The 12620-nt window shown below is 41.7% G+C and overlaps 1 protein-coding gene across 1 annotated transcript; it reads left to right on the plus strand.

Annotated features, from left to right (window-relative positions):
* The first annotated feature begins 8301 nt into the window (after positions 1 to 8301).
* LOC117756506 lies at positions 8302 to 12361 on the plus strand. The gene is made up of 6 exons (XM_034577051.1): positions 8302 to 8355; positions 8436 to 8577; positions 8739 to 8877; positions 10617 to 10947; positions 11056 to 11230; positions 11939 to 12361. The coding sequence occupies exons 1-5, from the start codon at positions 8302 to 8304 to the stop codon at positions 11215 to 11217; spliced, it is 828 nt and encodes a 275-aa protein (XP_034432942.1). The 3' UTR covers positions 11218 to 11230; positions 11939 to 12361.
* The last annotated feature ends 259 nt before the right edge of the window (positions 12362 to 12620 follow it).

Genomic DNA, 12620 nt, shown 5'->3' on the forward strand with positions numbered 1-12620 from the left:
TAGTAATTTCGCCTTTTTTTTTACTGTTAATGCTGCTCATCATACTACAACTACTGTTATATCTTTAACTGCTATTTACTACATTTTGGACTGTAGGTGTGCAGAGACATTAAGCTGATATGGAAAACGTGTTGGGAAACATTTATCACCTTCGCCAAGCAGGTGGAGTTTTTACACCTGTCCGTTTGTTTGTCGATTGGTTTGTTCGGATTCAGAGAATTTAATTAATCCCAAAAGGGAAATTCACTTTACAATCTATCCCATACACGTAAATAGAATAAATAGAATATTTAAAAACATAACTCATAGCAGCAATCAACACATCAACATGTCAGTGACAAGTGCTCAGATCCAGAGGAGCCAGTTGAGAACAACAGTTTCAGGAAGGAGACAATCCACATGGTTATGGGGTGGCTGAGATGCCTGCAGGTTGACTACTATTCTTATTGGACATTTGATTCAATGTTTTTTTCTTTTATTAACTTTTACAGAAACCAATATTGGGTTTATAATTCACACCTCTTCAGGAGAATTCTTTGCAGTTTGGTCAGAGTTAAAGTCTCTAACTGTGGTTTCTAATCCCACCACAGGTTCGAATGGACAAGGTAAAATATTTCAGATGGAAGTTTTTCCTCCTCATCATTTGTACCTTCATCTTCCTCTGCATCATCAGTGTGAAAACGCCTGTGACGTTTAGGTCAAATCCAGGACCCTACGGGCTGAGCAGAACGTGTCCCTTTCATGGTCTCTGATCAGACCATCACCCCCCTCAAAGACACCAAGCACCTACTGGTGTCGGCCTTCATGGACCAGAGGGTGCAGGGCTTTGATATACGCATCATTGGCCTCTTCAGGATAGACTCCATCCAACCCCTTCACTGTCGCTTCTGCTGTGCAGGTTTCTTGTCGATCACAACTCCAGCAAACATTTTACAACATCCAGAAATATTTGGATTTCCCTTCGTCACGACAGATGTCATGTGTCCGATTCCTGAAAACTGCAACGCAACACATGTCACTCTTCTGACTCAGCCAGAGAGTGGGATTGCACCTAAACAGATTTGGCTTCCGATAAGAAACAGAAAGACCAACATGGACGAGGAGGAAGAGTTGCAGTTTAACTTCACAGTCTGCATCTCCAGCTTGTTTGCAGACTACAACAACGTGCTTCAGTTCGCCCAGACCCTGGAGATGTACAGGTCAGTGCAGCAGCAACGCCACAAAACTCGGTCAGAAATAAACAACACCTGACACTGTCACAAAAAAATACTGCAGTTTGTTCAGGGATTTTGGATTCATCCAGTTATTCTCGTCGAGAGGGAGCGGTAGGTGGTGTCAAATGTCACCGCGGCGTATACAACTCATGCACTCACATTGGCATCCTGTCAGTATGCTTTAATGTAGCTGCAGGCAGAGATTTCAGAATCAAATCCTCCTGGGCTCAACAGAAGGAAGCAACTCAATCAGGACAAACATAAAGCTCCAAGCGACACAACATCCATCCAGTATCATTGTTTCCACCATTACTGACTGATTTGTTTCGCTGCAATCGAACATCTTCAAACATTTGAACTTAAGCAAGGCCACAAAGACAAAGACAGCCATTTTTAAAAACAAAACCCAGTTTGAAATAAAACCAGATACGCTATACTGCAGTTTAAGGCCAGACTTATGAGGCCTCCCCAATTTGAAGGTAACCTTTCAAAACTAACGCTCTGTCTGAAATCATTCACTAACTCCTACTTTACTAGGGTCTTCCAGACTAATTGAGTGAGCCCATCAGCAAAAGAAAAAAACGATTTCAGACACTACTCAGGCATTTTACCTGCACCGGTAATGACGTCATTGGTCGCAGGATTATGACTCACAACAACACAGCGTCGGAAAATTTCACTAAACATTTGGACAGCTCTACAAAATGGCGAACACACACTATACAGTGGACTACATAGTAATTAGTGGGTGATTTTCTGACACAGCTTTAGTTCAATTCATTCATTTAATTATGGACAATTTGTACCAGACTCACGAACATATTTGAAACTGGTGGGCACCCCCTATTGTGGGATTTCAAATATAATTTTCCACATGTGATTCCAAACTCTTCAACTTCAAATTTTCTACAGTTTTGTACTGTTGTAATATATATATATATATATATATTATTGTTATATTAAAGAAGAAAAAAAGATACAATTTTTGGGGGGTATTTGTGGTGCCCCCTATGGATCAGGCCCAAAGTGCTTTTGTCGGCCTATTCCTACTCATGAAACGATGATATCTACCCTGTGACAAATTCAATCAAGTCAATTTGACTTTCAAATTTTAATCTGGGGCCCTTAATTACAGCGCCACCCATCTGGTCACTTGGACGTCTGAAGAGCTCTAGTAATAACAAGAACAAGAAAACGGACAGAAAGGGAACAGGTTTTTGATTTGTTTATAAGATGTGGTTGGTGTACACAGTTTGCAGAGATCAGGGGAAATATAGCTACAAGTTACAAAGGACATAATGTGTTTACAACCAGACTTGAACGGACACCTCATCTCAACAGCCGACGCTGTAGCTCTTACTGTATCAGGAACAAGCAAAAATCACTGTGGCACTGAAACTGCATTTGGGTATTTTCTAAAAGGAAAGACTCCCAATTTTAGATTTCTAACTCTTGCTCCCCTGAAGTTTGAAAGTGCTCATAGAACTTTTACAACAGCTCAGGTTCCACAAGTACATTTTTGCATTCATTTTCTCCATTCGCGTATCAGAAAATTTGTGGAACCAGGCCAACCAGTAACGAGATGATAATGACCATAAAACATTTTATGTGAGTTGTCTGACTGAGGTGCAGTTCAGGTTCAGTTCAGGTCACTCATGTTCAACATTTTATTGCAGTAGGCGTGGCTCCATTATTTGAACCTTTGCATCACTTTTGCCCTCAGGTTGCTGGGTGTGGGCAGAGTGGTGATCTATAACACCAGTTGTGGCCCAGAGCTCGAGCGTCTGTTGCAGATCTACAGCCATGACGGCTTCCTGGAGATAGTTCCTTGGCCCATCCACCAACATCTGAATCCATCTAAAGGCTGGCTCTTCTCAGAGCACGGATGGGGACGTGCACTACTTTGGCCAGTTTAGCCACGCTCAATGAGTGCATTTACAGATCCATGGAGCGCTCACGCTACGTCTTGCTGAACGACATCGATGAGATTATAATGCCTTACCAACATGACAACCTGATGTCTATGATGAACATGCTCCAAGAGCAGCATCCAAATGTAGGATATTTTTCCTCTGTATTTAGGAATAACTCAACATTTACACATTTGTTTTCGAATTCTTTTATTTCATGCCAATCTGTCAAACCTGAACCTATGTTCTGCAGGCTGGAGTGTTCATCATAGAGAACCATTTCTTTCCCAAGAAACCCTTTTGAGGGAGACAAACCAGGTCCACTGCCTCAATGGAGAGGGGTGCAGGCTTTAATATTATGGAGCACATCTACAGGGAGGAGCCTGACAGAACCAAATACCTACCCAACAAGTTGATAGTTAAGCCAAGGTAGGAGAACTTTGTCAGAATGCTGAGCTGTTTTTTAGACATGATCTCCTCTTTCACATATGAAGAATGCAGCAGGAGTTTGTCCGGGTCAGACACGTTCACAACAGGACAATGTACAGAACATCCAGGCGAGGGGTGGAGTCTGGGTAGAGAATAAAAGAAGGCAGGACATAACGTATACATTTTGATGCAGAAAGCAACGTTATCGCCAAAAACTCCCGAATCTCATTGTCTTACTAAGTGAACATCTTTGTCAGCGTCTCCTATGTGTATGACATCTCCTCTTTCATCCTGAGATATTTTAATTCTTTCGTATTTTTCAGTTTTGCGTCTGCTGTGTGTTATCAGCATCATCAACGTCATCAATGCATTAACTCACTCGCTATGAATTGTTCCGATGTTTCCTGCCGTATTCTCACGTGGGCTCACTCTAACATCTTCCCACATTTTAACAGGGGGTTGGCAAGAAAAGTTCTGAACATTTTCCGGAAAAAACAGGAATGTGTCTTTAGTTCAGTACATGGTCTGAAAGCAGCTTTTGAGAAATTGCAGGAGAAACGATATTTCCATGTCCTCAAAGCTCATGTATACTAATGTGGATGAATGTGGCACAAAAAGCTACAGATATTTTAAAAGAAACTGTTGAAATGTATTAATGATAACAAGCATAAACACCTTACTGAATGTCTAAGTGACTGTGTGTGGATCACAGGGCGGTGGAGCAGACCTCGGTACACGAAGTGCTCAAGCAATTCAACGAAACCTTCAAGGTTCCGATGGAAGTCTGTCGGATCATCAACTGCCGAATGATATACACAAAATCACAGCTGGAGCTACTCCATGTAGACACCCGACTGTGGGACTTCTCAGATGATCTATTGACCAGCGTGATGAGAGATGCTGAGGAGAGCCGGGCTGCTGAGCTCCGAGGTGGAGGGTCGACAGATTGGATAAACAGGCTGAGTGAATGCACATTCTCACCACCAGGACATATAAAAAAACTTTGAAAAAGGAAGGAACGACACTGAGCTTTCACATTTTTAATGGGCTGAGGCCAATGTCTACTCACTATTGTAGAGAGCAGGTTGGAAACTAAAGGGGACAAGGGCCCCGAAGCTCTGGAGCGACTTGCTAGAGGAAATTAGGCTGTCAAAGTCAGTAGCTGTGTCTCAATTCAGGCCCGCATCCTTCAGCAGACTTGGTTCATGAAGACTTTGCCGAAATAAGGATACAGAGGATTTCATATCTGCCAGCTGCTTTTCACTGCATTGCATCGGCCCCAGAGAGAATCCACCCGCTTGGATCCTCTGTTGCTTAGAATATGACGCATTTGCCAGCAGCATTTGAAGGAGCATTTGGCGCCATTGGCCTTTAAATGCAGCCTCTGAAGGATGCTGCCCCTGAATTTGGATACAGCCAGTGTCATCTTTAAGTCCCTTCTTAAAACGTACTTTTACCAGAGAGCCTTGCGTGATTGTGCGTGTTGTGCACCTGCCTCTGTAGGCACATATTACTTTCTTGATATATGTCCCTTTAATATAACACCGACCAGGTTTATTGTTGGTCAAAGGTGCATTAAAAAGCTAAAACTACTGAAGAAAATCTAATTGGAGCAATACAATTTTAAATGTTTGTCAACTTAAAAACCTTCTGTTCATAATTACTAAAATTAAGAAAAAAAGACTTAAAAAATCCTTTCATAATGTGGAAAAAGTAGTTGGAACAACTTAATTTGAAGCAGTATTCAACTTAAACATTTGTGTTTTATAACAATTTTAAGTAAGTAGAAATTAAAATACCTTTCATTGCAGAGGAAAAGCTAATTGACCTAACTCAATGTTGGTTGTTGTTTGAAGGTAATTTCTTAATAAGTTACAGTGACTCAAAAAGATCAACGCAAACTGTTGCGTTCATTTTCTTTGTTGAGACAAGGTATTAGTGTTTAAAGTGTACTGTTATTTCTTTACTGCTATTTACTACATTGTATGATTTTTTAGGAAGTATTTTTGCACTATTGCGGTTTGCATACTCTCATCCTATCGTGCATACTATGTTTTACTATGTACTACATTTTGAGTACCTAATATGTAGCATATATTTAGAGACAGCATTTCAATCCCGCCTAAAATCTACATAAAAATGAGGATACATTCACCTCCTGCTTCCTGTTTCATTGTGAGATGTGTGCACTTTGCTCCGCCCTGGAGATAAAACCAGTGACGCCCCCCCCATACTGAAGAAAAGCACAGGTTTAAAAAAAACATACAGAGGCTGCATTTGACTGTGCATCTCTTTCCACTTCTCTCAGAATCACCTCAGCTTTCGGTAAGTCACATGATTTCTTGAGGATGTATAATATATTCACTGGAGGGAAAAAGGTCTCCGATTTGTTCTCTTTTTAAAATGACTTATCATTAAATTCTTCTCAAGGTCTTTCCTCTTTATGAGATAACATGTGTTATGATTAATGATTTGACAGTATATATCAAATACTTTTGAAATTTATTCGACTTTGCTTAAAATAGACGTTTTAGCGTCTAACTTCACGTCAGCTCTTTATGTTCCACTGGTTTTTAATCTACTACATCCTGTTTCAGGTCCTCTGATTTTAATGCTCTTTTTAAATCTATGATTTTACTAAACCAACAAGATACGAATATAAAAGTCAAATGAACGATAGCAGGTCGACTTAGTGGACACACCACATAGTCCTGAGGAGCGGTCTAATCAGAAAGTACTTTTGTGCATGGACTGTAGGTGTTGCAAGAGACATTAAGCTGATATGGAAAACGTGTTTGGGAAACATTTATCATCTTCGCCAAGCAGGTGGAGTTTTTTACACTGTCCGTTTGTTTGTCGATTGGTTTGTTCGGATTCAGAAAACGTAATTAATCCCAAAGGGAAATTCACTTTACAATCTATCCCATTCATGTAAATAGAATATTTAAAAAACTAACTCATAGCAGCAATCAATACATCAACATGTCAGTGACAAGTGCTCAGATCCAGAGGAGCCAGTTGAGAACAACAGTTTCAGGAAGGAGACAATCCACATGGTTATGGGGTGGCTGAGATGCCTGCAGGTTGACTACTATTCTTATTGGACTTTTGATTCAATATTTTTTGCCTTTATTCACTTTTACAGAAACCAATATTGGGTTTATAATTCACACCTCTTCAGGAGAATTCTTTGCAGTTTGGTCAGAGTTAAAGTCTCTAACTCTGGTTTCTAATCCCACCACAGGTTCGAATGGACAAGGTAAAATATTTCAGATGGAAGTTTTTCCTCCTCATCATTTGTACCTTCATCTTCCTCTGCATCATCAGTGTGAAAACGCCTGTGACGTTTAGGTCAAATCCAGGACCCTACGGGCTGAGCAAAACGTGTCCCTTTCATGTCTCTGATCAGACCATCACCCCCCTCAAAGACACCAAGCACCTACTGGTGTCGGCCTTCATGGACCAGAGGGTGCAGGGCTTTGATATACGCATCATTGGCCTCTTCAGGATAGACTCCATCCAACCCCTTCACTGTCGCTTCTGCTGTGCAGGTTTCTTGTCGATCACAACTCCAGCAAACATTTTACATATATATATATATATATATTATTGTTATATTAAAGAAGAAAAAAAAGATTAACATTTTTGGGGGTATTTGTGGTGCCCCCTATGGATCAGTCTCAAAGTGCTTTTGTCGGCCTATTCCTACTCATGAAACGATGATATCTACCTGTGACAAATTCAATCAAGTCAATTTGACTTTCAAATTTTAATCTTGGGGCCCTTAATTACAGCGCCACCATCTGGTCACTTGGACGTCTGAAGAGCCCTAGTAATGACTGGCATCAGAATGTACAAGAACAAGAACAACGGACAGAAAGGGAACAGTTTTGATTTGTTTATAAAGAGTGGTTGGTGTACACAGTTTGCAGAGATCAGGGGAAATTAAGCTACAATGTTACAAAGGACATAATGTGTTACAACCAGACTTGAACGGACACTCATCTCAACAGCGACGCTGTAGCTCTACTGTATCAGGAACAAGCAAAAATCACTGTGGCACTGAAACTGCGTTTTGGGTATTTTCTAAAAGGAAAGACTCCCAATTTTAGATTTCTAACTCTTGCTCCCCTGCAGTTTGAAAGTGCTCATAGAACTTTTACAACAGCTCAGGTTCCACAAGTACATTTTTGCATTCATTTTCTCCATTCGTGTATAAGAAAATTTGTGGAACCAGGCCAACCAGTAACGAGATGATAATGACCATAAAACATTTTATGTGAGTTGTCTGACTGAGGTGCAGTTCAGTCAGACAACTGACGTTCAAACATTTAGGTTAGGTTATAAATAAATATCCCAAGCTTTGAACATCTCATGGAGCACCATAAAATCCATCATCAGAAAATGGAAAGAATATGGCACAACCGCAAACCTACCAAGACAAGGCCGTCCACCCAAACCGACAAGCCGGACAAGGAGAAAATTAATCAGAGGAGCAACCAAGAGGCTCATGGTAACTCTGGAGGAGCTGCAAAGATCCACAGCTGAGGTGGGAGAATCTCTTGATAAGCTTCTCCTGATGCTGGTTGTGACATTTACCCCAGAACAACTGGACAGCCACTGAATAATGGAGGGTAATAATGTTTGCTTTGTTCCTTATATCTAACTTCTCCTGCTGTGGTTCCTTATTCTACCGCAGGTTGGGAATCTCTCTTCTGTGTCTAGATGGACAAGATAAAAGACTTAAGATGGAGGCTCTTCCTCCTCTTCAGTATTACCTCGTCAGCATCTTCATCCTCACTGTGAGCTCACCCAGGAGGAACAGCTCTATCCCGAACCCACGCAGGGCTAAGAGCACTTGCCCTTGCATGTCTCTGATCAGACCATCACCCCCCTCAAAGACACCAAGCACCTACTGGTGTCGGCCTTCATGGACCAGAGGGTGCAGGGCTTTGATATACGCATCATTGGCCTCTTCAGGATAGACTCCATCCAACCCCTTCACTGTCGCTTCTGCTGTGCAGGTTTCTTGTCGATCACAACTCCAGCAAACATTTTACAACATCCAGAAATATTTGGATTTCCCTTCGTCACGACAGATGTCATGTGTCCGATTCCTGAAAACTGCAACGCAACACATGTCACTCTTCTGACTCAGCCAGAGAGTGGGATTGCACCTAAACAGATTTGGCTTCCGATAAGAAACAGAAAGACCAACATGGACGAGGAGGAAGAGTTGCAGTTAACTTCACAGTCTGCATCTCCAGCTTGTTTGCAGACTACAACAACGTGCTTCAGTTCGCCCAGACCCTGGAGATGTACAGGTCAGTGCAGCAGCAACGCCACAAAACTCGGTCAGAAATAAACAACACCTGACGCTGTCACAAAAAATACTGCAGTTTGTTTCAGGGATTTTGGATTTCATCCAGTTATTCTCGTCGAGAGGGAGCGGTAGGTGGTGTCAAATGTCACCGCGGCGTATACAACTCATGCACTCACATTTGGCATCCTGTCAGTATGCTTTAATGTAGCTGCAGGCAGAGATTTCAGATCAAATCCTCCTGGGCTCAACAGAAGGAAGCAACTCAATCAGACAAACATAAAGCTCCAAGCGACACAACATCCAATCAGTATCATTGTTTCCACCATTACTGACTGATTTGTTTCGCTGCAATCGAACATCTTCAAACATTTGAACTTAAGCAAGGCCACAAAGACAAAGACAGCCATTTTTAAAAAACAAAACCCAGTTTTAAAATAAAACCAGATACGCTATACTGCAGTTTAAGCCCAGACTTATGAGGCCTCCCCAATTTGAAGGTAACCTTTCAAAACTAACGCTCTGTCTGAAATCATTCACTAACTCCTACTTTACTAGGGTCTTCCAGACTAATTAGTGAGCCCATCAGCAAAAGAAAAAAACGATTTCAGACACTACTCAGTGCATTTTACCTGCACCGGTAATGATGTCATTGTCGCAGGATTATGACTCACAACAACAACAGCGTCGGAAAATTTCACTAAACATTTGGACAGCTCTACAAAATGGCGAACACACACTATACAGTGGACTACATAGTAATTAGTGGGTGATTTCTGACACAGCTTTAGTTCAATTCATTCATTTAATTATGGGACAATTTGTACCAGACTCACAAACATATTTGAAACTGGTGGCACCCCCTATTGTGGGATTTCAAATATAATTTTCCACATGTGATTCCAAACTCTTCAACTTCAAAATTTTCTACAGTTTTTACTGTTGTAATATATATATATATATATATTATTGTTATATTAAAGAAGAAAAAAAAGATACAATTTTTGGGGGGTATTTGTGGTGCCCCCTATGGATCAGGCCCAAAGTGCTTTTGTCGGCCTATTCCTACTCATGAAACGATGATATCTACCTGTGACAATTCAATCAAGTCAATTTGACTTTCAAATTTTAATCTTGGGGCCCTTAATTACAGCGCCACCATCTGGTCACTTGGACGTCTGAAGAGCTCTAGTAATAACAAGAACAAGAACAACGGACAGAAAGGGAACAGGTTTTTGATTTGTTTATAAAGATGTGGTTGGTGTACACAGTTTGCAGAGATCAGGGGAAATATAAGCTACAATGTTACAAAGGACATAATGTGTTTACAACCAGACTTGAACGGACACCTCATCTCAACAGCCGACGCTGTAGCTCTTACTGTATCAGGAACAAGCAAAAATCACTGTGGCACTGAAACTGCGTTTGGGTATTTTCTAAAAGGAAAGACTCCCAATTTTAGATTTCTAACTCTTGCTCCCCTGAAGTTTGAAAGTGCTCATAGAACTTTTACAACAGCTCAGGTTCCACAAGTACATTTTTGCATTCATTTTCTCCATTCGCGTATCAGAAAATTTGTGGAACCAGGCCAACCAGTAACGAGATGATAATGACCATAAAACATTTATGTGAGTTGTCTGACTGAGGTGCAGTTCAGGTTCAGTTCAGGTCACTCATGTTCAAACATTATTGCAGTAGGCGTGGCTCCATTTATTTGAACCTTTGCATCACTTTTGCCCTCAGGTTGCTGGGTGTGGGCAGAGTGGTGATCTATAACACCAGCTGTGGCCCAGAGCTCGAGCGTCTGTTGCAGATCTACAGCCAGGACGGCTTCCTGGAGATAGTTCCTTGGCCCATCCACCAACATCTGAATCCATCTAAAGGCTGGCTCTTCTCAGAGCACGGAGGGGACGTGCACTACTTTGGCCAGTTAGCCACGCTCAATGAGTGCATTTACAGATCCATGGAGCGCTCACGCTACGTCTTGCTGAACGACATCGATGAGATTATAATGCCTTACCAACATGACAACCTGATGTCTATGATGAACATGCTCCAAGAGCAGCATCCAAATGTAGGATATTTTTCCTCTGTATTTAGGAATAACTCAACATTTACACATTTGTTTTCGAATTCTTTTATTTCATGCCACATCTGTCAAACCTGAACCTATGTTCTGCAGGCTGGAGTGTTCATCATAGAGAACCATTTCTTTCCCAAGAAACCCTTTGAGGGAGACAAACCAGGTCCACTGCCTCAATGGAGAGGGGTGCCAGGCTTTAATATTATGGAGCACATCTACAGGGAGGAGCCTGACAGAACCAAATACCTACCAACAAGTTGATAGTTAAGCCAAGGTAGGAGAACTTGTCAGAATGCTGAGCTGTTTTTTAGACATGATCTCCTCTTTCACATATGAAGAATGCAGCAGGAGTTTGTCCGGGTCAGACACGTTCACAACAGGACAATGTACAGAACATCCAGGCGAGGGGTGGAGTCTGGGTAGAGAATAAAAGAAGGCAGGACATAACGTATACATTTTGATGCAGAAAGCAACGTTATCGCCAAAACTCCCGAATCTCATTGTCTTACTAAGTGAACATCTTTGTCAGCGTCTCCTATGTGTATGACATCTCTCTTTCATCCTGAGATATTTTAATTCTTTTCGTATTTTTCAGTTTTGCGTCTGCTGTGTGTTATCAGCATCATCAACGTCATCAATGCATTAACTCACTCGCTATGAATTGTTCCGATGTTTCCTGCCGTATTCTCACGTGGGCTCACTCTAACATCTTCCCACATTTTAACAGGGGGTTGGCAAGAAAAGTTCTGAACATTTTCCGGAAAAAACAGGAATGTGTCTTTAGTTCAGTACATGTCTGAAAGCAGCTTTTGAGAAATTGCAGGAGAAACGATATTTCCATGTCCTCAAAGCTCATGTATAATAATGTGGATGAATGTGGCACAAAAAGCTACAGATATTTTAAAAGAAACTGTTGAAATGTATTAATGATAACAAGCATAAACACCTACTGAATGTCTAATTGACTGTGTGTGGATCACAGGGCGGTGGAGCAGACCTCGGTACACGAAGTGCTCAAGCAATTCAACGAAACCTTCAAGGTTCCGATGGAAGTCTGTCGGATCATCAACTGCCGAATGATATACACAAAATCACAGCTGGAGCTACTCCATGTAGACACCCGACTGTGGGACTTCTCAGATGATCTATTGACCAGCGTGATGAAGATGCTGAGGAGAGCCGGGCTGCTGAGCTCCGAGGTGGAGGGTCGACAGATTGGATAAACAGGCTGAGTGAATGCACATTCTCACCACCAGGACATATAAAAAACATTTGAAAAAGGAAGGAACGACACTGAGCTTTCACATTTTTAATGGGCTGAGGGCCGATGTCTACTCACTATTGTAGAGAGCAGGTTGGAAACTAAAAGGGGACAAGGGCCCCGAAGCTCTGGAGCGACTTGCTAGAGGAAATTAGGCTGTCAAAGTCAGTAGCTGTGTCTCAATTCAGGCCCGCATCCTTCAGCAGACTTGGTTCATGAAGACTTGCCGAAATAAGGATACAGAGGATTTCATATCTGCCAGCTGCTTTTCACTGCATTGCATCGGCCCCAGAGAGAATCCACCCGCTTGGATCCTCTGTTGCTTAGAAATGACGCATTTGCCAGCAGCATTTGAAGGAGCATTTGGCGCCATTGGCCTTTAAATGCAGCCTCTGAAGGATGC

The sequence above is a fragment of the Hippoglossus hippoglossus genome, chromosome 22, assembly GCF_009819705.1.
Source record: "Hippoglossus hippoglossus isolate fHipHip1 chromosome 22, fHipHip1.pri, whole genome shotgun sequence".
NCBI lineage: Eukaryota > Metazoa > Chordata > Actinopteri > Pleuronectiformes > Pleuronectidae > Hippoglossus > Hippoglossus hippoglossus.

Excerpts from the sequence above, each read along its gene's own strand:
- LOC117756506 (XM_034577051.1), top strand. The coding sequence starts at position 8,302 with ATGGAGGCTCTTCCTCCTCTTCAGTATTACCTCGTCAGCATCTTCATC. Across the intron at positions 8,356-8,435 it reads TCAGCATCTTCATCCTCACT|ACCATCACCCCCCTCAAAGA; the intron begins GTGAGCTCACCC and ends GTCTCTGATCAG. Across the intron at positions 8,578-8,738 it reads CTGTCGCTTCTGCTGTGCAG|ATTTGGCTTCCGATAAGAAA; the intron begins GTTTCTTGTCGA and ends GCACCTAAACAG.